General features: G+C 46.0%; 2 protein-coding genes across 4 annotated transcripts in view; both read left to right on the forward strand.

The window, feature by feature from the left end:
• The first annotated feature begins 743 nt into the window (after positions 1-743).
• On the forward strand, positions 744-4695 carry IMP3 (IMP U3 small nucleolar ribonucleoprotein 3). The gene has a single exon (XM_089906994.1). The coding sequence runs from the start codon at positions 3690-3692 to the stop codon at positions 4242-4244; it is 555 nt and encodes a 184-aa protein (XP_089763120.1). The 5' UTR covers positions 744-3689; the 3' UTR covers positions 4245-4695.
• A 2940-nt stretch (positions 4696-7635) lies between these two features.
• Positions 7636-24727, forward strand: part of SNUPN (snurportin 1) — a 33769-nt gene continuing 16677 nt past the window's right edge. The window contains exon 1 of one of the 3 annotated variants that reach the window (XM_089906991.1): positions 7636-11634. In XM_089906991.1, coding sequence (XP_089763117.1) covers positions 11616-11634 — 19 coding nt within the window. In that variant the 5' untranslated portion in view covers positions 7636-11615. Of the gene's footprint in view, positions 11635-21620; positions 22072-22534; positions 22790-24727 lie in introns of those variants that run through there. The other 2 variants (XM_022580087.3, XM_089906993.1) reach the window with 2 other exon arrangements.

Consider the following 24727-nt stretch of genomic DNA (forward strand, 5'->3'; position numbering starts at 1 on the left):
CCAATAATTCTTAACACTAGAGTGGACTATTAGTTAAGTGGTCCTCTTGTCTTTTTCTCTCTATATTCACTTCTTTGACGATCTCACCCAGGCTTATGGCATCCAACACCATCTTTCTACCAATAATACCCCAAATTTTAAATCACCAGCCCAGGCCTTTCCCTAAAATACCAGACTCAGGGAATTCCCTGGTGGTCCAGTGGTTAGGGCTCCGCACTTCCATTGCAGGGGGCACGGGTTCAGTCGGGGAACTAAGATCCTGCATGCCGCAAGGTTTGGCAAAAAATAAAATACCAGACTCACATATCTTTCTCCTTGACATCTCCCTTTGAATGTCTAATAGACATCTCCAACCGAACATGTCCAAAATTGAATTTCTAATCTTGCCCCCCAAATCTGACCTATTTGGCAGCCTTCCCCATCTCAGGTGATGAGTACTTTCTTCCACTTGCTTAGGTCCAAAACTGGAGCCATCCTTTGACCCTCTCCTTATTCTGGGACTCCTCTCTCATTGGCATCTCACAACTGCTTTCCTGATCCCAGCTACCACCTCTCTTGCGTGCACCACCACAACAGCTTCCTAATGGCCTCTATGTTTCCAGCCCTGCCTCCTAAGAATATGTCTATTCTCAACACAGCAGTCAGAGCGATCCTTTTCAAACATGTTAGATGTCAATTCTCGGCTCAAGACCCTTCAGTGTCCTCATCTCACTTAACCTAAAAACCAAAGTCCTTAAAAGAGCCTATGGAGCCTCTGTTATCTGAGCCCCCTTTCCTCACCCCCTAGAGCACTCTGCTCCAACCAAGATGACTATTCTTCTTCTGATATGCCAGGCACACTCCTGTCTTAAGGCATTTGCACTCACTGTTTCCTCTTCCTGAAATGTTCTTCCCCTAGATATCCACATGGCTAACCCCCTATGAAATATCACCTTCTCAGTAAGACCTACCCTGACATGCCCTGCTTAAAATTACAGCCCGTCCTCATCCCAAGCTCTCCTATATCCTGCTCAGTTTTGTTTCATGACACTTATCACCTGCTAACATATATAGTTTACTTATTTATTATGTTTATTGTCTGGGGAGAAGGAAGTTAACCAAGAGTCCTCCTGCAGACACATTGAGCAAGGGCTGAAGATAGAAGGGAGTGAGGCTGGGGGAGTATGAAGGGTGGGGATAAAGTGCAAACTGGGAAAAGGTATTTGCACCATAGATAACTGATTAAGGACTAATATCCAGAACATACAAAGTACACCTTCAAATCAATTAGAAAAAAGCAAACAGTCTGTATTAGTTTCCTATTGCAGCTGTAACAAATTACCACAAACTTAGTGGCTTAAAACAACACAAATTTATTATCTTACAGTATTGGAGACCAGGAATCCAAACTGGATCTCACTCGGCTCAAATCAAGGTGTCAGCAAGGGCTGTGTTCCTTCTGGAGGCTCTAAGTAAAATTCCATTTCCTTGCCTTTTCCAGCTTCTAGAGGTTGCCCACACTCCTTTGCTCATGGCCCCCATTCATCTTCAAAGCCAGCAATCACACCTCAGACTTCTGTATGTATCACCACATCTCCCTGACTCTTCTGCCTCCCTTTTTCACTTATAAGGACACTTGTGATTACATGAGACTCACCCAGTTAATCCAGGACAATGTCATGGTCTCAAGATCCTTAATTTAATCACATCTGCAAAATCCCTTTTTTCATGTAAGGTAACATTCACAGGTTCTGGGTGAACATCTTTGGGGGGCCATTATTCTACTTACCCCATAATCCAATAGAAAAATACACAAAAGACACAAAGAGGCATTCTATAGAGGAGGAAACACATATGAAACCTTTATTCATCAGGAAATGCAAATTAAAATCACAGTTAAATACCATCACACACTCATCAGATTGGCAAATATTTTAAAAATCTAACAACCAAGTGTTGTCAAGAATGAGGAGCAAAGGGAACTCCCATGCACTGTCAAAGGAATATAAACTGGTACAGCCCCTTTGGAAAACAATTTGGCAATATCTAGTAAAGCTCAACATGCACTTCACATGTTCATGCATACTTTACATGCATACTTTACAACTGAGCAATTCAACTTCAAGATGTATACTATTCAACAGAAGCTACTACATATGTGCAACAGGAAACCTACAAGAATTTTAATAGTAGCACTGCTAAAAATATTCCCTCCAAAAAAATCCAACAGGAGATGGATTAATAAATTAGATAGAACCAAACAATGGAATATAATGCAACAGTTAAAAAAAAAAACTGCAGCTACAGATAAAAAACTCCACACGATGTGATGTCTTCTAAGCAACACTTCTCAAATGTCAGTGTGCATGCAAATTACCTGGGGGTCTGGTTAAATGCAGATTCTGATTCTGTAGGCCAGAAATGGGGCCTGAAATTCTGCATTTCCAACAGCTCTCTGCTGATCCATGGACTACACTTTGAGTAAGAAGGTTCTCAGTATTTAGGGATGCATTTACAATGATAAAACTATTTTCCTTTTTAAATTTTTTTAAATTAAAAAATTTTTTCTTTTTAAACAAAAGGTAAAAATAAACACTAAATTCAGGAGAGTAGATACCTTTACCTCTCACTGCGGGAGTGGCTGGAATATGTAGATGAAGTGGTCCTGGTGATGCTTTCTTAAACTGGCTCTTGGGTCCACAAGTATTCATTATACTTTGTATCTTACATATAGTATATTCCATATATCAAATATTATATTTTAAAAAAACAATGAGAAGCGTACAAAAATAAAACAAAATGATAGGCGAAGAAGCTAGGTGGCGTCAAAGTCTTGGGCAAATAAAGAAGTTAGTCCTGTAGCGCTACACTAAGCTAAAACAGATATAACTAGCAGAAAAAGTGTTAAGTTAACTAAATACTCGGCACCAGAAATGCACCCTGTCAAGCTAATTCGTTTGAGCCCGGATTAAAGGGTCAGCACTTGTACTATCCAAGCTTTTCAAACTTACTGGGTTTTATGAATCACCTGGCATTCTTGTTAACAATACAGATTTCCAGGTGACTCCGGTGTAGATCCCGATTCTGTGGGTGTAGGAAGCAGCCTGGGAATCGGTATTTCATAGGTTCGGTGGCGCCTAGCCCCACTTGGCAGGGAGAAACCGTTCCGCCCGCCTGCTAATGGACCTGGCGCTAGTGGGCGGTGGGCATACCCGATCAGCCCCGGCCGGCTCGGGGAAGCCCGCCGCGAGGTGGGAGGACCGCCCCCGCCCGCCACGGTCAGCACAGTAAATTCAACCAAACTAGCGCGACAGTCACCCCCCTTTCCCGGAACTGGCCTCTTAAGCCAGTTTCAGAGAGGCACTGAATGGCAGAAATCTAAATGAGAGGAAATAATTACGGCACTAGGTGATTAATTCTAGACGACTTCAAACCGCGCAGACTCGTCTTTGGGGCCCCCCCTCTCGTCCCAGGTGTCTACCAGCGCTCTTTCCCCGCCTCCCTCAGAGAACGCGAAGAAGAGAAGAATCGCGAGATACGGACGCGGGGCGTGGCCCCACCCTGACCAGTGGAAACAGAGGGCGTAGCACTGAGCCTTTCTTTTATTGGCCCAGGGTCCCCAGGCCCGGTCTAGCAGTGCTGAGGCGGAAGTCGCGCGGGCACCGGAACGCGCGCTGAGCCACGGGTCCTGCAGCATCCAAGCCGCCGTCATGGTGCGGAAGCTTAAGTTCCACGAGCAGAAGCTGCTGAAGCAGGTGGACTTCCTGAACTGGGAGGTCACCGATCACAACTTGCACGAGCTGCGCGTGTTGCGGCGTTATCGGCTGCAACGGCGCGAGGACTACACGCGCTACAACCAGCTGAGCCGTGCTGTGCGCGAGCTGGCGCGGCGCCTGCGGGACCTGCCGGAGCGCGACCCGTTTCGCGTGCGCTCCTCGGCCGCGCTGCTGGACAAACTGTATGCTCTCGGCCTAATCCCCACGCGCGGGTCTCTGGAGCTCTGCGATTTCGTCACGGCCTCGTCCTTCTGCCGCCGCCGCCTGCCCACCGTGCTCCTTAAGCTGCGCATGGCGCAGCACCTCCAGGCCGCCGTGGCATTCGTGGAGCAGGGTCACGTGCGCGTGGGCCCCGACGTGGTCACCGACCCCGCCTTCCTTGTCACGCGCAGCATGGAGGACTTCGTCACCTGGGTTGACTCGTCCAAGATCAAGCGGCACGTGCTGGAGTACAATGAGGAGCGTGATGACTTCGATCTGGAAGCCTAGCGGTTGCCAGGACTGCATTTTATTGATGGGGAAGCTGAGACCTGATGCTTGAGATTCTGTGAAGGCGCCCTCACCGAGAGTGTGTCAGCCAAGAACTTGGCTCCTCAGCTACAGGCCCTCACAGAGCCAAAGGGTACGCCCTTTTTCCACAAAATTTTCTTAGCCTTTGGACAATTGGTAATTAAATGACTGCCTTAAGAGACAATGGGAAGCGGTTTTGCGCTGCCCTGGGGAATTGTTACATTCTTGTACCCGAAACATTGTAGTGTGAAAGCAATGATTTTTGGCGGGGGGGGGCTACCCCGCCCCCAGCTTTCCTTTCATTTCTTTGTAGCAGGACAGTTTAGTTTAATTTGTATTTAACCCGAATTCTTGCGCTTGTTCGTGATTAAGCTGTGTACAGATGTTGGAGAGTTTGGTCTCAAGTTTTCATAAAGTGAATGAGATTTTAGTGTTCAGAGTCCTTTCTCTCGTTTAAAAGAATGCTCTCCTAATGCCAACAAATAGCTTAACTGCTCTTTAAGTGCAAATTTCTGTCTGGGTTTCTCACCTAGGGTCACATCTATAAGTCTCCCTGGCTCAGGAATCCAGAGAAGACTAGAGACAGCAGCGATCTGCCTGTGGGTGAAGCCTGCAGCAGAGCCTGCGTGTGGAAGTTGCAGAATGTTGTACAGGGCTGGGCAAATTTGTCAGTTTACCAATCCCTTTCTCGGAATGAGTGTTTTGGCAGAGCTCTTCCCCACAGGACTTCCTGTTGATATTCCAGCCCCAGGAAATACCATATTAGAGGGCTGAAGTGCTGGCTTGCCTAAGGAAATAATCACCCTGTAGCTTGGCCATCTAGCGGTTAGAAGTGGCCCAGGAGGTTCCTGGAAACTTCTTATGAATGGAGCCCTCAGGAGGCCCCAGGGCTGCCTTCCCGGAGCAGCACCTGCACAGCCTCTGCCCATCACAGCCCGCCATGGCTCCCTGCCCAGCCTTTAATTTAGACAGAGATTAATTCTAATTCCCCAATTGGAATGGGTTTTACTGAAAGAAGCAAAGGATGGGTTGGGAGTCAGGGAGCCTAGCCTGATGACAGTGGAGGAATGTGAAGCAAGAAGATCTGCTCTAATCCACCCCCGTCACTGGAAGGGAGAGTAGGGAGACTACCTCATTTATCCAAGACTTGTACAAGGAGAATAATAGAATGCCAAGACCAATGGATTGCTTTTATGTGTGCCTTCTCCATTTCCGCAGGTGTAAGGCAACATTTGGTGAAGAAACAAGGGAAGGTGACACTGGGGATGACAGTAATAGCAAATGCTTCTACTGTATGTCAGGCACTAAATGCATTACATATCTTAATCCATTTAATCCAACAATCCAATGACGTGGGGAACCCAATTCTCTACTTTTCAGATGAGGGAACAGAGGCAGAGATGGGTCAAACTGCCCCAGATTGTATAGCCAAGAAGTAGTAGAGCTGGAATGCTCCTTTAAGAGTCGTGTGAACATTGGCACAGCCAGCCCAAGGGATACATCAGGATTTAGAGAGAGTCCCTGAATCAGTTTCTAAGCCGTCAGAGAAGCAGCAGCACTAGCCAATGTTGTTGGTCCCCAACAGGGTGCTGTGTAAAGGTTTGAACAAGGAGCAGGCACTGAGCTGCTAAGCCTTGGCTAACATTCATTGAGGCCCTGCTTGTGCTAGGCTGCCCATTTGCTTTTCCCAACAACCCTGACAGGTAGGTGGTGTTATTCACACCTTTTCAGTTTGGCACACAGATTTGGGACAAGAACTTGTCCAAGACTGTGGTTCAAGTCCAGGCTCATGCAACTCCAAAGGCCATGTTTTTTTTCAGTGCCATTCCTTTAGGAGAGGAAGGAGAGAGAATCCCATTCATCAGCTCTGGTGGCTAGGCATAATCTTTGCCCATTTGAGGAGGGCTCCCAGGATTAGGGATCTCATGGGGGAGAGTTTGGTGGCTGTAGAAAGCAGGAACCCCCTGCGGCCCTCCAGCTCTCACCAGGCCCCACAGGGCAAGACAGGTAAACGGGTCCCTTTGGTGTAGTTGAATCCTGCCCTTATCACCCAAGTAGATACAACTTCAAAGTTCGCTTGAAGGAAACTGGGTTTAGGAACTTAGGAGTAAAATTCAAGATTCTTCAGAAAAGCTATTCCTTTTCTCCTTTGGGGGAAAATGAGAAAGAAATGACTTATCAGAACGTGTAACCAGAAACTTTGGGCTTTAAAAAAAATAATAAAGTTGGGGACATCCCTGACGGTCCAGTGGTTAAGACTGTGCGCTTCCAATGCAGGGGGCGCGGGTTTGATCCCTGGTCAGGGAACTAAGATCCCACATGCCGCGTGGCGTGGCCAAAAAAAATTTTTTTTTAATTAAAAAAAAAAATGGGGGACTTCCCTGGTGGTCCAGTGGTTAAGACTCTATGCTACCAATGCAGGGGGCACAGGTTCAATCCCTGGTTGGGGGACTAAGATCCCACATGCCGCACAGGGCAACCAAAAAGAATAAAAAATAAAACTGCAACACAAGCGATTCAGAAGGAGGCTAAAGCCGGACTGCCAGGTCTGGATTGGGGCTTCTGTGCCTACTTGCTGTGTAACATTGATTATTTTACTTAGCCTCTCTGTGCCTCCATTTTCCTTGTCACAGATATATGGTAATAGAGGGTGGGAGGAAAGAATGCAAAATTATTGTTTAATGGGTCCAGAGTTTCTATTTGGGGCAATGAAAAAAATTTGGAAATGGTGGTGATTGCACAACATTGTGAATATAATTAATACCACTGAATTGTACACTTAAAAATGGCTAAAATGACAAATTTTATGTTTTTTATATATATATATATATTTACCACAGTTTTTAAAAAGTGAAAAAAAGGGGGGTGGGTAATAAGAGTACTGACATTAAAAATTATAGAGAGGGACTTCCCTGGTGGCACAGTGGTTAAAAATCCGTTCAGTACCTGGTCCAGGAAGATCCCACATGCCGCGGAGCAGCCAAGCCCATCTGACACAACTACTGAGCCCACATGCCAGAACTACTGAAGCCTGCGCGCCTAGAGGCTGTGCTCTGCAGCAAGAGAAGCCACCGCAATGAGAAGCCCGTGCACTGCAACGAAGAGTAGCCCCCGCTTGCTGCAACTAGAGAAAGCCTGCACACAGCAACAAAAGACCCAACACAGCCAAAAATTAATTAATTAATCAATTAAAAATTATAGAGAGAAGTAAATGGCATAATTCCTACAAAGCCCTTAGAGAAGCTCCTTGCATGTGGTAAAACCCCAAAGCTGAGCTCCCCACCTGCTATCTCTCCCCAGGCCCCAGAAGAAGTACAGGGAGCTAAACATTTTACAACAACAGAAAAGCCTAATGGATTAAAACAATGTAAACACAGTGGGCAGCAGGGCAAATTGGTACCTTTCAGGAGAGCAGTTTTACAACATGTATCAAGAACCTTAGAAACATACATTATATACCCTTTGACCTAGAACTGCCACTTTCAAGAATTCAGCTTAAATTAATTAAGGATATTTGCAAAAAATTAACTACAAGGCTCTTCATCACTGTGTTTATAATAGAATATAACAGAAAAATTGAAAATGTATCCACAAGGGACTGATTAAATTACTAGATAGCCTTATGATGAAGCTCAACTACTAAAAATTATTGTAGCAAGATAGTTAAGGACTCAAAAAGTTAACAGTTAAATAAAACATAAAACAGTACCAATAGGGGCTTCCCTGGTGGCGCAATGGTTAAGAATCTGCCTGCCAATGCAGGGGACGCGGGTTCGTGCCCCGGTCCGGGAGGATCCCACGTGCCGGGGAGCGGCTGGGCCCGTGAGCCATGGCCACTGAGCCTGCGCGTCCGGAGCCTGTGCTCCGCAACGGGAGAGGCCACAACAGTGAGAGGCCCGCGTACCGCAAAAAAATAAAATAAATAAATAAATAAGTAATGGCGTGTAACAAACCCAACCCAAAACTCAAGAGCTAAAACAATAAGCATTTATTTAGCTCGTGAATTTGCAGGTCAGCTGGGCACTTCAGATCTTTGCTGGGCTCACGTAGAGTTTGTGATTGAATGTGTGCTGGATTAATGACTGCTGACCTTGACTGTGCTTGCCCTTAAGTCTGGGGGTAGGCTGGCTGGCTGTCAGCTCGTCTAGGATGCCTTGGCTGGGGTAACTGTGGCAACTTGGCTGGGATGCATTTGTCTCATCCTTCAGCAGCAGCAATTAACCTGCATGACATTTTAATATTACTCTCAAGTTGCCTGTGGTGGGTATGACTACCCAAGAGAGTGGCTCAGGCACAATGGAAAACTAGCTATATCACCACCATGGCCCCCAGGATGAGGCCCTGCATACAGTAGGTAATTAATAACTGCTTCAAATTCAGCCTCTTTGTTGTGACCAGCTAGGCCGGGATCAAGGTGAGGCAAGGGAGGTACCTAGGGCACTTGTCAGACCCCAAGAATGAGCACCTCCTTAAATTTTGCACCCTAGGTCCTAAAACTGTACACTTCAGATTGGGACTTGAACCCATGTGCCGGGACTCGAACCCAGCCAAAACCCATGGTCTTCCAACTGAGATCACACACCTGGTTTCAGGACTTAATGAAGCTCAGGCTCTTGATGTCTCATGGCAGAAAGAATTCAGTGAGAGACAAAGTGATAGGTGAGAAGTGGATTTATTTAGAGAGAAACACACTCCACAGTCAGAGTGTGGGCCATCTCAGAAGGTGAGAAAAGACACCAAGGTATGGGTTGTCAGTTTTTATAGGGGTGGGTAATTTCTTTTTTTTTTTTATTTAATTTTATTTATTTTTTTATACAGCAGGTTCTTATTAGTTATCCATTTTATACATATTAGTGTATACATGTCAATCCCAATCTCCCAATTCATCCCACCACCACCACCCCCCACTCCCCTGCCACTTTCATAGGGGTGGGTAATTTCATAGGCTAATGAGTGGGAGGAGTATTCCAACTATCTCAGGAAGGGGCAGGGATTTCCAGGAATTGGGCCACCTCCACTTTTTGATCCTTATGGTGGGTCTTGGAACTGTCACAGCGCCTGTGGGGTGCCATTTAGCTTGCTGATGTGTTACAGTGAGCATATACTGAGGCTCAAGATCTAGTGCGGGTCGACTTGTCTGCCATCTTGGACCCATTTGGTTCTAATCAGATTATGTCATGTCCTCGGGCTATGTCATTCTTTCAAAGGTTGTGCCCTGCCCCCTTGCCTCCTGTTTCATTCCATTTGCCTCTCCTTAGCTCCAGCCCTGGTGATAGGCATGGTGCTCTCAAAGCAAGGGAGAAATGAGTACAGAGGAGGCACGGTCCCTATCCTGAGAGGACAGAGGCTACAGTAAGCTGGCTACTTACATCTCTGGGTTCAGCTCTGGGCTCGGCCAGCCCAGCCAGGCCTCATGCTGTGTTTCCCAAGGTCTGGTCATTCTGAACCATTATCACACCATTTGCCATAGCCACTTCCCACTGGTATTATAGTATAGTAAAGAATTTAACATTGCCCCAAAAGGTCATCGCCCTTTCTTCTGGGAGGTAATCCCTAAACCTTTGGAATGTCATGTCTGTTAGGAGTGTCTTTGTTTGCCTGAGGTCCTTGGAGCAGTCAGATAACGACAATGTGACTAAGGGTAGGGCTCTGAGCCACACTCACAATGTGGTGGAGGGTGGGAACTTTGGGGCAGCAGCTGGGCTTCTTGAGGGGGCTGAAAACTGCCCCCAGGTGGACACTTAACCATTTCTGTGTAATGGAGCCCCAATAAAGACTCTGGCCCAGTGATCTTCTCTGGGTGGCAGTACTCCATGCATATAGTCATCCACGGATGCTGGCAGAGGAATGCTGTCCTGACCCACAGGGAGAGGACGATGGAAGCTTTTCAGTCTGGGCTTCTTCCCTTGGGTGACTTTAATCAGATCTTTTCCCTTTCCCATAACCGAGAATAACAACTTTCAGTGAGTCTTTCTAGTGAGTTATCAAAGCTGAGGGTGGTTTGGGGAGCCCTGTGAATTTGCAAGTGCTGTCAGAAATGAGGACAATCTTATGTTGGCTGAACCCCCCTACTTTGCATTTGGCTAACTCTCACAACTATTATTTTCTCAATCATTTTCTTTACGTTATCTTTCTTTTCTTTCAACTTAAGTTTATTTTAAAAGGAAACTGCCCAGGGAAAAGCTTTAAGGATGTTAATCTTCTAGAATCGCACATTCAGGTCTAAGAGAGAAGGCAAGACAAATCACCTTGATGCCTTTGGACTTAAAAGTGAATCGAAGATATGTTCTACACCAGTGAAATTACAGAATAAAAGCACTGAAGTCATAGCAGGTGGATGTCAGCTGAAGAATGTCGCTCACCATCTGGCTCTACAAGGATTGAGTCATCAGTCACTGTGGTCGCTGACCTTCAACACACCCTAAAAGGAGTTCAGAGTGGCGATGAGGCATGAGGCACTCTGTGCTCTGGGAAAACTGGCAGAACAGGCCTTCAGATAGTTAGATATTTTCAGGAGAAAATTTTATGAAACTAATTTCTTGCACCTTCCCTCATTTAGGAAAACACTAAAAGCATTAACTAAGGTATTTGTTCCTTGTGACTAGCAGTAGCCTTCTACCAAGATGTGTGCTTAATTGCATGTACCCCTTCTCCAAAATCACATATGTGCTGCCCACCCCTGCCACTACCTTTTAGGAGCAATTCCTTGGAGGTATCTGAGAGGCTGTCTGCTTGGCTACAGTCCTAAATCCCCAAATAAAACAAACTCAGCTCTCACGTTGTGCATTTTTATTTCAGTCAACATAGGTTAACATATCAATATTTCCCCATTAACAAACACCTACTAATACCTGCTCGAAATGAAGGATACATTCCACAGGAGATAACTATAAGCTTTTTTTTTAATTCAAATATAGTTGATTTACAATGTCATGTTAATTTCAATAAGCTTTTAATATTAAAATGTCTCCAGAGAACTTCCTGACAAACTAGCCAGGCCATTTTCATGAAAATAGGAAAATGAATAAGCATATATTGAATAAGAAAGCAGCTTCAAGGTAACATTGATTTTTTTAATTATAATCAAAGAAAAATACACTTCAAGCATTTTCCATTTCTTTTTTTATTGAGATAACACATACATAAAATGTTACCATTTTAACCGTTTAAGTGTACAGTTCAGTGGCATTAAGGACATTCACAGTGTTGTGTAACCGTCACCACCATCCATCTCCAGAACTTTTTCATCATCCCCAACTGAAACTCTGTACCCATTAAACAATATCTCTCCATTTCCCCTCCCCGCAGCCCCTGGCAATCACCCTCCTACTTGAAGGGTGAACATCTACTATGAACATTACTACTCTAGGTATGTAAAGAAAAACTCTTCTGTGTCTCTTCTCTACTCTACTACAACGCTACTCACAGAATACTTACTTCACTTCTGACACTTCCGGTCACCAAATGTGTGTGGCGGTTTTCACACATCAAGCAGTTCTGCAACACAACTGGTTGTCTACAATTCAATTCAGTTCTGACACTATCTATCTAGAGATAATGTCAGATCCCACAGGTTAAGGGTTCAGTCCCACAGGACTGCATCTCCCCTCCCCAACTGAAACCGCTAAGTGTCGTTTCGGGGGGCTCTGAAGAGCTCCGGTCCTTTATGTCTCAGCACAGAAAGAATTCAGCGAGAGACAAAGTGATGGATAAGACGTGATTTATTAGAATAGGATGCCTGTGAAGCTTACAAGCAGGTGGGTGGGTGCCATGCCCTGAGAACATAGTGAGCTACAGTTTTATAATCAAAGGAAAAGTGGGGAGGGGGAAAAGAACATTTTCTTCCTCATTCTTTTTTTTTTTTTTTTTTCTTTTTGCGGTACGCGGGCCTCTCACTGTTGTGGCCTCTCCCGTTGTGGAGCACAGGCTCCGGACGCGCAGGCTCAGCGGCCAAGGCTCACGGGCCCAGCTGCTCCACGGCATGTGGGATCTTCCCAGACCAGGGCACGAACCCGTGTCCCCTGCATCGGCAGGCGGACTCACAACCACTGCGCCACCAGGGAAGCCCTCTTTCTCATTCTTGAGTAGACATCAAACTTCCATCATCAGCTCCTCCTCCAGGTTGGGCAGGGGAGTTTTCTTGTCCCTACATGGTCAGGCTAGGACTGTCATGGCACTATGGAAAAATTATTTCAAGTCTCAGTACTGTGAGGGTCTTTCACTTTGAAATGTCACCTTTCCATAAATTATTGTTTTTTATGTGTGCAGAGAGCATGTCTTAGGGGTCATTCACTTACTGAGCTCACTTGGCAGGATGTGGGTCTCATGCCACCACTGTTTTATTGTTTGGGGGCATGTCTCATGCTTCTGTTGCATGGTTTGTTGCTAAGCAAGCCTACTTGGTTTTGTAGTTAAGCAAACCTGCTTTTCTGAATGATCATTAACTTACAGGGGTCTCCCAAGCTTTTTTCTTTACTTACAATCCCTAGTGGAGTTAACTATTTAATTACCTACTTTGTCCCTTTACTCTGCCCCATCACAATTTCAGGTGCCAATTAAAAATCTAGGTTATTATGCATGCTTTTGGATGGGCTGGCTATAAATCAGAGGTTCCCATGACCCCCCTTCCTGGCTAATTTGCTAGAGCCATTCACAGAACTCAGGAAAACGGCCTACTTATTAGATTGCCAGTTTATTATAAAAGGATGTGGGACTTCCCTAGTGGCACAGTGGTTAAGAATCCGCCTGCCAATGCAGGGCACACGGGTTCGATCCCTGGTCTGGGAAGATTCCACATGCTGCGGAGCAACTAAGCCCATGTGCCTCAAATACTGAGCCTGCGCTCTAGAGCCCGTGAGCCACAACTACTGAGCCGGCATGCTGCAATTACTGAAGCCTGCGCGCCTAGATCCCGTGCTCCGCAACAAGAGAAGCCGCAGCAATAAAAAGCCCATGCACCACAAGGATGAGTAGCTCCCGCCGCAACTAGAGAAAGCCTGCACACAGCAACGAAGACCAAATGCAGCCAAAAATCAATCAATAAATAAATAGAATTTTTTAAATAAATAAACAAATAAAAGGATATAACTCAGGAACAGCCAAATAGAAGAGAAGCATAGGGCAAGTTATGGGGGCAGGGGCACTGAGCTTCCATGACCTCTTTAGGTATGCCACCCTCCCAGCACCTCCACATTTTCAGCAGCTCAGGTGCTTTCCAAACCTGGTTGGTAGTTTTAAGATTTTTAATGGAGGCTTCATTACATAGGCATAATTGAGGATTATGATTAAGTCAACCTCCAGCCCCTCTCCCCTCCCTGGAGGTGAGGGGAGGGCATTAGACTAAAAGTTAAAACTCTCTGGGACTTCCCTGGCGGTCCAGTGGTTGACTCCCCTTCAAATGCAGGGGGCGTGGGCTTGATTCCTGATCAGGGACTAAGATCCCACGTGCTGCCAAAAAAAAAAAAAAAAAAAAATTAAAACCCTCCAATCTCACATTGGTTCCCCTTGCAACCAGCCCATCCTTAGGGGCTTTCTAAAAATTACCTCACTAACTTAAATTCAGGTGTGGCTGAAAGGGAGCTTGCTACAAATAGCAAAAGACATCTTTATCACTCTACTCATATAGGAAATCCCAAGGGTTTTAGGAGCTCTGTGCCAGAAACAGGAATAAAGCCAAACGCATATTTCTTACTAGAAATCACAGTATAACAAACTACCTCATATAAGTGGAATCATACAGTATTTGTCTTTTGTGACTGGCTTATTTAGCAAAATGTCCTCAATCCACATTGTAAGATGTCTCAGAATTTTCTTCCTTTTTAAGGTTGAATAATATTCCATAGTATGCAGTATGCATACACCACATTGTGTTTATCCATTTATCTCTCTATGGACACTTGAATGCTTTCACCTTTCGGCTATTGTGAATAATGTTGCTATGAACCTGTGTGTACAAATATCTTTTTGAGTCTCTGCTTTGAATTACTTGGGGTATATACCCAGAAGTGGACTTTTTTGATCACATGGTAATTTTATACTTAATTTTTTGAGGAACCACCATACTGTTTTCCATAGTGGCTACGCCATTTTATATTCCCACCAGCAATGCATATGGGTTCCAATTTCTCCACATCCTCACCAATACTGAGTTTTGTTTTGTTTGTTTGTTTTTTAATAATAGCCATCCTAATGGGTGTGAAGTGGTATCTTGCTGTAGTTTTGATTTGTCTTTCCCTAATGATTAGTGATGAGCATCTTTTTATGAGCTATTGGCCATTTGTATATCTTCTTTGGAGAAATGTCTATTCCAGGGACTTCTCTGGTGGTCCAGTGGCTAAGACTCTGTGCTCCCAGTGCAGAGAGTTGGGGTTCAGCCCTGGTCAGCATCCCATATGCTAAAACTAAAGATCCTGCCTGCCACAACAAGGACCTGATGCAGCCAAATAAATAAATAAATAATTTTTAAATGTCTATCCAAATAAAAAATTAAAATAAAACTAAAAAAGTCTATCCAAGTCCTTTTATTTTTTAAATTTTTTATAAATTTATTTTTTTCATTATTTATTTTTGGCTGCATTGAGTCTTCGTTGCCGCATGCAGGCTTTCTTTAGTTGCAGCTAGCGGAAGCTACTCCTCGTTGCAGTGCACGGGCTTCTCACTGCGGTGGCTTCTCTTGTTTCAGAACATGGGCTCTAGGTGCGCGGGCTTCAGTAGTTGTGGCGCGCGGGCTTCAGTAGCTGTGGCGCACGGACTTAGTTGCTCCGTGGTATGTGGGATCTTCCCGGACCAGGGCATGAACCCGTGTCCCCTGCATTGGCAGGCGGATTCTTAACCACTGCGCCACCAGGGAAGTCCCTCTATTCACTCTTGATAGTGTCCATTTTTGTTGCTGTTGTTTTTGGGTTTTTTGTTTGCTTGCTTTGGTCACGCCAAGCGGCGTGCGAGACCTTAGTTCCCCAACCAGGCCTCAAACCTGGGCCCCCGGCAGTGAAAGCGCAGAGTCCTAACCATTGGACTGCGAGGAACTCCTGACAGTGTCCCTTGATGCACAAAAATTTTTAATTTTGATGAAGCCCAATTTATCTACTTTTTTCTTTTGTTGCCTGTGCTTTTGGTGTCATAACCAAGATATCACTGGCAAATTCAATGCCATAAAGATTTTCCCTTGTGTTTTCTTCTACGTTATAGTTTCAGTCCTAGTTTTTTTTTCAGATCTACTTATTTCTTTTTTTTTAATTAATTAATTAATTAATTTTTGGCTGCGTTGGGTCTTCGTTGTTGTGCGCGGGCTTTCTCTAGTTGTGGCGAGCGGGGGCTACTCTTCGTTGCGGTGTGTAGGCTTCTCATTGTGGTGGATTCTCTTGTTGCAGAGCATGGGCTCTAGTCACGTGGGCTTCAGTAGTTGTGGCTCGTGGGCTCTAGAGCGCAGGCTCAGTAGTTGTGGCACACGGGCTTTGTTGCTCTGTGGCATGTGGGAACTTCCCAGACCAGGGCTCGAACCCGTGTCCCCTGCATTGGCAGGCAGATTCTTAACCACTACACCACCAGGGAAGCTCTAGTTATTTCTTAATATAACTTTTATTTGAGAATAGTTTTAGATTTACAGAAAAACTGGGATGATAGTACAGTGTTCCCATGTATCCCACATCCAGTTTCCTTTATTATTAACATCTCGGGTCAGTATGGTACATTTGTCACAGTTAATGAACCAGTAGTGACACACTATTATAAACTAAAGTCCATACTTTATTTATTCAGATTTCCTCATTTTTTACCCAATATCTTTTTTCTGTTCTGGGATCCTATCCAGGATACATTATATTTAGCTGCCATGTCTCCTTAGGCTTTTCTTAGCTTTTGCAGTTTCTCAAACTTGCCTTTATTTTATTTTTTTAATAAATTTATTTATTTTATTTATTTTTGTCTGCGTTGGTCTTCACTGCTGCGCACAGGCTTTCTCTAGTTGCAGCAAGCGAGGACTACTCTTCATTGTGGTGCACAGGTTTCTCATTGCAGTGACTCCTCTTGTTGCAGAGCATGGGCTCTAGGTGCGTCGGCTTCAGTAGTTGTGGCACATGGGCTCAGTAGTTGTGACCTGCAGGCTCTAGAGCACAGTCTCAGTAGTTGTGGCACACGGGCTTAGCTGCTCCGCGGCATGTGGGATCTTCCCGGACCAGGGCTTGAACCCGTGTCCCCCGCATTGGCAGGCGGATTCTTAACCACTGGGCCACCAGGGAAGTCCAAACTTGCCTTGATTTTGATGAAGTTGATAGTTTTGAGGAGTTGATAGTTTCAGGCATTTTGAACATTGTCCTTCAATTGGACTTGGGCATTTTGTGGGTTTTCATCCTTATCTGAGGTCAGGGCCCTGCCTCCTGGGTGTATCTGTGTTGACACTGTTTGTTCTCTCAAGGTTTTTCTTTTCTTTCCTTTTCTCTTTTTCTTTTTCTATTTTTTGGCCACACTGTGTGGCATGTGGGATCTTAGTTCCCTGACCAGGGATCGAACCCATGCCCCCTGCAGTGGAAGCACAGTGTCTTAACCACTGGACCACCAGGGAAGTCCCTCTGAAGATTTTTCATTGGAGCTGCTAGCTGAAGCTCACAGCTGTGGCTCTGCTTTAATCTGTAGTCAGGGCTGAATTGAAGAATGTGGATTTTATCATTTTCTCTTTCCACAAAACTTTTTGTATCACTACCATAAATGGAAAAGCAGTTGCATTTGGAGCAAACAGGTAAAAATAAACACAAAGGAAACAATAGTGTTATTCATTATTAGCTGGCTACAGTTGCTGGCTGAAAGCACTAAACCCGAGATAGGCTGTCCCTGACTGGGTGCTTCTACTCACCACGCTTCGTGCTATCTCATGGAGTCCTCACAATAACCCCTGTGGGTACTATTATTACGACCATTTTATAGATGAGGAAACTGAAGTTCAGGGACAATAACTTGCCCAAGTCACAGAGTTAGTAAGTGATGGAGGCAGTTTGAACCTAGGTCTCTCTGTCTCCAAGTTCCACACGCCTATGGCTTAGAGCAGTGATTCTCAAACTTGAGCAGACATCGGAATCACCAGGAGAGCTTGTGAGAACAGATACTGCCCATCCCCTCTGAGTTTCTGATTCAAGAGATCTGGAATGGGCCTGAGAACTTGCTTTTTTTTTTTTTTTTTTGGCCACGCTGCACAGCTTGTGGGATCCTCGGCAGTAAAAGCTTGGAGTCTTAACCACTGGACTGCAAGGGAATTCCAGAATTTGCATTTCGAACAAGGTCCCAGGTGATGTTGGTGCTGCTGGTCGGGGTGTCACACTATGAGAAGCATGAGCCTTGTGCCTATAGCCCAGCCCTTGGCACAGAGCAACCACCACTGAAATGTTAGATCATCTGCCAACAGCTGAGGGGCAGAGGTTGGACCAGCTGCAGGGAAGGGTGGGCAAAAAAGAAAGTGAAGTGGAGTCTTAGCTCTGCAGATGACTGGCCCCGTGACTTGGGGCACATCCCTCTCCTGCTCTGAGCCTCACTCCATCTCCTCTCTGTAATAAGAGGAGGCTGAATCAGATGGCCTCTAATTTCTGCCCTGAAAGTTCCTGATTTGGAGGACAGGAAATAAAAAAAGTGCAGTCTGCACTTACAAAGAGACAGAGAAGAAATTAGAGGTGCTTTGCCTGGCCTAGCATCCCCACCCCTGACTCAGGATGAAAGCTGTGCAAGTTTGGTCTTGGCATCTGAGAATGGGCTCCAACTACCTGGCCCTGGGGAAGTTTCCAGAGGATAGCCCTCCTCCCACCCCCATCTGGGGCTGTGACTCTTCCCAGCACAGAGGGGCAATGTAGAGATAAGCCAGGTCACCCATTCAGCTCACCAGCTGAAAATCAGAAGTGAAACTAGACCTCTTAAAATATAGAACAGGCAATGTCCAATAGGGTAAAGATTAGGACTTTGGAATCAATAGGGCCTGGATTAAAATCCTGGCCCCATCGCCTTCTGGATGTACACAACCTGGATGAGCTGCTTCAAGCCCTTTAATCTGGGCAAGCAGTTTTATCCGCAGGGAAGAGATTCTCTTGGGCTCACCTAGAGGTTGATTTATTGATTTATTTATGATGTAAGTAAATCAGTAAGGGAAAGGTTATCTTGGTTTTATGTTTGTTTGTTTTTTTCGGCTGCACCACGTGGCATGCGGAACTTCCCTGACCAGGGATGGAACTTGTGCCCTCCACAGTGGAAGCGCGGAGTCTTAACCACTGGACCACCAGGGAAGTCGGGGAAAAGTTGTCTTGTAATAAGAAGTTAAATACTAACAAAACAACATTTTTGAGGACTTGGTCTGTGCCAGGTATTATTCTAATCATCCGACGTGGATTGACTCCCTTAACGAACTACAACAATCTTATGAGGTAGACACTATTATTAGCCACATTTTACAGAGGGGAAAACTGAGGCATATGGAGGTGAAATAACTCCACCCAGGCCACAGAGCCAGCATGTAGCTGAGTCAGGATTTAGACCCAAGCCATCTAGCTCCAGAGCCTAAAACCCTAATCACTCTGATGTGCTTCCTGCAACCCAGAGCTGAGCCCCAGGGACCTTGTAGTGACGGAGAAGAGGTTTGCCACCTCCCAGAGCTTTAGAGTCTCCTGTGACTGCAGTTTCTGCCTCCTGGCACATGTGAGTCCCACTGATACATGACTTTGTCACCCTCTCAGGTCAGCTTCTCCTTCCTGCCACAAATGGCTGAAGAAGCCCTCTCCTACAGGTGTCTCCAAGTGGGCGGTGAGAAGCATTGGTCCTCAAGATGACTTAGATGGTGGCCTGGGTGAGTTATTTCACCTCCATAATCTCAGTTTCCCCCTCTAGGCCTTAAATAATAACAAATTACATGGGAGAAAGCTATTCCCTTTTCAGTTCCAATAACCTCAAGGGGAAAGTCTTCGCTGGGGGCTAGACTTGCACGTGTGTATAATTCTTGCTGACTTCCCCCTTTTAAGAACAATAAGCCCTCTTGGTTTTCTTTCCAGACTATATCCCAAACCCCACCCTTCCTACCACGTCCACTGCCACAACCTGAGTGCAAGTGCTGCTTACTGGCCTCCTGACCTCCATGCTTGCTTGGCTAAATTCAGCTCTCTACCCAGTAGCCAGTGTGCTCTCTCTACAGCTCAAATTCAGTTATGTCACAACTGTTTAAAAACCTTCATCTGCAATGGAGGTAAAATCCAAACTACTCATTTTGGCCTACAGGCCTCTGTATCCCACCTGCCTCAGTGACCCCATCTCCCTCTGTTCCCCCTCCTCCTGGCCTTCTGTCTACCACTCACACAAAGCCTCTCTTTACACCCACTAGAAATGGTTGGTCCCCCCGTCCTTGTAACTGGCTCCTTCTCATCATTTAGGCCTAGATTCAAATGTCACCTCCTGGGAGAGGAGTTCCCCAACACTGTAACTTCAGCAGCTCCACCTGTCTCATTCTCTACCCAGCCACCTGAGCTCCCTGGTACTAGTCTGCACTCAGCTACAGCATCTATCTTTTGTCTTTCCTACCACAGTTGGGCTGTAAGCTCCTGAAGGGCAGGGACCAACTCAGTCTTGGTCATTTTGGTATCTCCTGGGCCTGGCACAGTACCTGACCGACGGCAGGCATTAAACACACATTTGTTAATTGACTGAGAGTGATACTCAGGGCTCCTGGCAAGAGCCTCCTCTTGAGAAAAGGGGGGACACCTTCCTGCCCTCAAAGTCCTGTTTTCTAGATAGAGATTCCCCTGCCTGTAGGTGCTTACGAGATTTTGGGGGGTACACAAATTCCACCTTAAATAACATTAAATCATAGCGTGAGAAAGTGGATCTTCTGTTCTCTGTGAATTTTTCTGATTACATAAAAGAAAAATTCTGTTAGTGTTACTCCTTATCAGTTTTCCAACACTTGCTAATCTCTGATTTTTACAAAGTCCACAGTCTTACAGTTTTCTACAGACATCAGTATGTAGCTAGATTATAACATTATACTATTTTCACTATAGAGTTCATAGATGCTTTCTATTAAAGTGGGAAGTGATTTAAGGTAATGTTATGGTGTTCCTCTTTCAAATAAATGTATTAGGCTTTTTAAAAAAGTAAATTGGTTTAAAGACATCAAATATAGGTGTATGTGTATGTGGCCAAGGTTGTGAAGGTGGAGTGCCAATGGCTACAGTTGGAGAATCACTGTTCCAGGTAGAGCAGCGCTTTATGGAACACTAACTGGCCCCAAATGAGCCCCTGGGCTGAGTGACATTTAGTTGGTTTTTTAGTGATATGGGAAGTTATTCAGCTGGTGTGAATGAGGGGCTGGAGTCTTTCTCCTGGACCTCAGTGCATGAATTTGTCCATCTCAGTCTATTTTCCTCCAACGTAGGGCCTTTGTTCTTTTCTGTGACTTCTGTGGTCGTGCGTAGAGAATGGTGGTTCTGAGACACAAAATACTTAATATCCTGGTGTCAAAGTTTCCTAGTGAAGTCAGGTCCTGGGCTCTTCTTTGTCAGTCTCATAATCAGCTTTTATTTGTCGATGCACCAAATAACCTAGTGCACAGCCTGACCACTGAAAGTTAGAGCTCACCTATGTAAATTCTGAAGTAAAAAAAAAGAAAAGAAAAATTGGTCTTCCACAGCCCCAAGCACCCTCTACCCTCCCTGTCAATCTGACCTCCAAATGGACGGAGTCATGTACATAAAATATGCAACAAGTCCACACCTTGGACTCAAAATGTGCTAACTTTGTGTACGTTGTTTCTGTAGTGTGGTATTGTAATATCCAAATTCTCTGTAAGTCAGACATGCAGCAAACTTAAATATTTGGCTCAAAAGCCGTGTAACTTTGGCCAAGTTGCTTAACCTCTCTGAGCTTTAGTCTCTACTTCCTTGTGCTATTTTAAGATTAAATAAGATAATTCATGCAAAGCACGGGGTCTGCCTCAATGTAAGTATTCAATAAATGGCTATTCACAGTTTTATTTTGCATCTCTTCAATCTTAGCCCACAAAGGCTGCTCTCCAGTTTTATTAAGTTCCTAAATCTCGGCTGCTTCCCTCCACCCTTTGCACCAATTCATTCCTTCACCAGAGCCGTGCCTTGTGCCGGATGCAGGAATCAAACAAGGTCCCTACCATTGCCAAGCCCACAGCCGAGAAGGAAAGAGAAACTCCTAAAGCGAGCAAATGGCTGTAATCGAGGTTTCTTTCCAGTGTTCTAAGGGGCGAATGGGTAGGGGACGACTAATTGTCTGAGACTTAGTGGTGGGTGTATGTGTGGGCGGGGGAGGGAGTCATTCAGGCAGCGCTTTCCCCGTATAAAGCATGGTCACAGGAGAGGGAGCGGACTGTTGGTGCACTCCTAAGGACTGTGCGTATCTGGGGGAGGCGGCAGGATCCAGGGCCTGGAGGGCCTTGAACGCCCGGCCACGAGACCGGGGTTCCAGCTATTGGCGAAAGTAACCCGGAGAAGCTTCTGCCCAGGAGTGAGGCTTCGGCCCGGCCAAGTCACCTTGCAGGAGGGTAGCAACACAAAATCAGAAGCAGGACTCCCGCCCGGACGGACTGGAAAAACCCGGGTAGTTGAGGGCGGAAGTAACCGCAAGCCCGTGACAGAACCGCGGAAGAACTCCCGGCGTTCTCTACGTCCGGAAGAGCCGGAAACTCCCAGCGCTAGGTGGGTGAGCCCGGCGGCACGGCGGCGGCCAAGGGAGCGGGGCCGGCTCTCTAAAGGCAGCTGATTGGTCGGCCCCCGGCGGCGGCGTTGGCGGCTGCGCGTGGAATTGTCACCTCGACCTGGTGAGTCGTCGGTTCTAGCTTGGGCCCCGCCGGCTCCCGAACTGCCCCTGGGCGCCCGGCTGTAACTCTCTGTGGCCGGCTGCACACTCCCGGCTTCCCGAGACATGACCTGGAGGGGCAGAGCGAGGCCGGGGCCTCTCCTTGGGCGCGCTTCCACTCTTCAGTTCCAGGCTGTCGGGCCAGGACCCCTCAGGGATTTTCTTTGTGGGGGAGGGGCGAATCATGCAAGGCCTAGATGACCCCATCCATAGAGAAAAGCTGTGCGCGCCTGTAGCAGGGAGGGCGGCCGAGTGGAGTTCAGTTCCCCCGGCCGCATTGAAGCCCGGTGGGAGACGCTGAGGAGGCCTAGATCCTGGCTGCGGGATTCGAGGCGGGGCGCCCCCGGAGGGGGAGGAGGAGGGAGAGGAGGAAGAGGCAGTAGCGGGGTACAATTGGAGTCTGGAGCTCGGGGGAGGGGCCTGGGTGGATCGGAAATGGGATACAGGTGGAGTTTGAGACCGCCAGCTCAGAATCCTTGGAGTCATCATCCTCCGAAGAATGGGTTGAAAGAGCAGGAGCCAGCCAAGGACAGCCATAAAGGGAGGTACAGCCAGCCGCCCCAGTATCCAAGGCATCAATTTTAAGAAGGATTTTATGCTTCTTGGCAGAGCATGAACCCACACCGAGATAAAGCACGATGAGGCCTAATAAATGTATTTTAGATTGGGTCATTACTTTGGTAAGACGAAGACATAATGAATTTTTAAAATATTTTATTATGGAAGTGTTCAAACTTACACAAAAGTATAGAAAAATACAGAAAATAGCATACCATTTAGGATCCTAAGTACTTATCACCCAGCCTCAACTATGAATGGCCACCCCGGTTGCATAACATACATGTTAAGACACGCCTCAAATCCACACATAATATGCTAATCTTAAGTTTTAAAAAGGTGGGGTTTTTTGTTTTTGTTTCCGTTTTTTTCGTGTTTAATGGGTATAAAGGTTCCATTTTGCAAAAATAATAGAGTTCTGGAAATTGTACAGCAATGTGAATGTAATTAACACAACTGGAGTGTACATTTAAAAATGGTTAAGTGGGGCTTCCCCGGTGGCGCAGTGGTTGAGAGTCTGCCTGCCGATGCAGGGGACACGGGTTCATGCCCCCGTCCGGGAAGATCCCACATGCCGCGGAGCAGCTGGGCCCGTGAGCCATGGCCGCTGAGCCTGCACGTCCGGCTCCTCAACGGGAGAGGCCACAACTGTGAGAGGCCCGCGTACCACAAAAAAAAAAAAAAAGGTTAAGTGGTAAACTTTTATGTCATGCGTTTTTACCACACACACAAGAAAAGTTCCTTTCAAATTAGAAAAAAGAAATCTAGGGAATTCCCTGGTGGTCCAGTGGTTAGGACTCGGCGCTTTCACTCTGGGGGCTTGATCCCTGGTCTGGGAACTAATATCCCGAAAGCCGCGTGGTGCGGGCATTAAAAAAAAAAAAATCTAATGCTGTAAATTAAGAAAGAAAATCTGAATTCAGATGTGCAATGGAAAATAACTCTTTGCCAAGTAGAGGCCCATAGAGTTGTATTTTTAACTGTGGAGGCTCTGCAATCAACCTGTTGGTTTTGAGGCTCAAGAGCATTGGGACCTGGACTGGGGTGGAGTTTAAGCACTGGTGGTACCCTCTGGTTTATACTAGAACTTGAAGGGTTGGGCCAGCCCAGGTGTGTGAGTAAAATTTCTCCCAAATGTTCCTCTTTTCTTGCAGTCTGAGGCACACTTTTTTTTTTTTTAATTTTTTTTTTCTTCCGGCCGTGGCGGCTTGTGGGATCTTAGTTCCCCCACCAGGGATTGAACCTGGGCCCTTGGCAGTGAAAGTACAGAGTCCTAACCAATGGACTGCCAGGGAATTCCTTGAGGTGCACATTTAATCTTTAGGTGAGCTCCTGTGCTACCTCATACCTTCATTCATGGAAGGGTGAGTGAAGTGTGAATTCACATCTTTCTCTCTACTCCCGTTCTTTAGGGTGGCCCTTGGTAGTCTGTCTCCAATATGATTTACTCTCTATCTCCCAAATGTACCACATGTCTGTCCTTCACATTTTCTAGAGCAGCTGGTGTTAACTGGGAGGCAGCCTTCCATATTTTAGCTCTTTTCGAAATGAGTCCTGCATAGGTAGCCCTGAAACCTTCCTTCTGCCCACCCCAAACAAGCAAATAAACAAAACAAGCTATAAAGCAAGAAAGTAACTGCCAGGTTTGGGTTTTTGGCTCCTCTTGTCTTCCTCCCTGGGCTCCAGAACCAGTACTTCTCCTGGAACTAAATTTTCTTGATATGAGTTGGCATTTATTGGAGAACTAAACAGCCAATCAGATAAAACTTGCATCGGAAAATTACATATTTTATTTATTTATTTAAATTTATTTATTTTTGGCTGCCTTGGGTCTTCGTTGCTGTGTGCGGGCTTTCTCTAGTTGCAGTGAGGGGGGGCTACTCTTCCTTGTGGTGCGCGGGCTTCTCATTGCAGTGGCTTCTCTTGTTGCGGAGCACGGGCTCCAGGCGCGCGGGCTTCAGTAGTTGTGGCTCGTGGGCTCTAGAGCGCAGCCTCAGTAGTTGTGGTGCATGGGCTTAGTTGCTCCGCGGCACATGGGATCTTCCCGGACCAGGGCTCGA

The sequence above is a fragment of the Delphinapterus leucas genome, chromosome 2 (genome assembly GCF_059928025.1).
Source record: "Delphinapterus leucas isolate spDelLeu-1000000601 "Yukka" chromosome 2, BTC_Dleu_Yukka2, whole genome shotgun sequence".
Classification (NCBI taxonomy): Eukaryota; Metazoa; Chordata; class Mammalia; order Artiodactyla; family Monodontidae; genus Delphinapterus; species Delphinapterus leucas.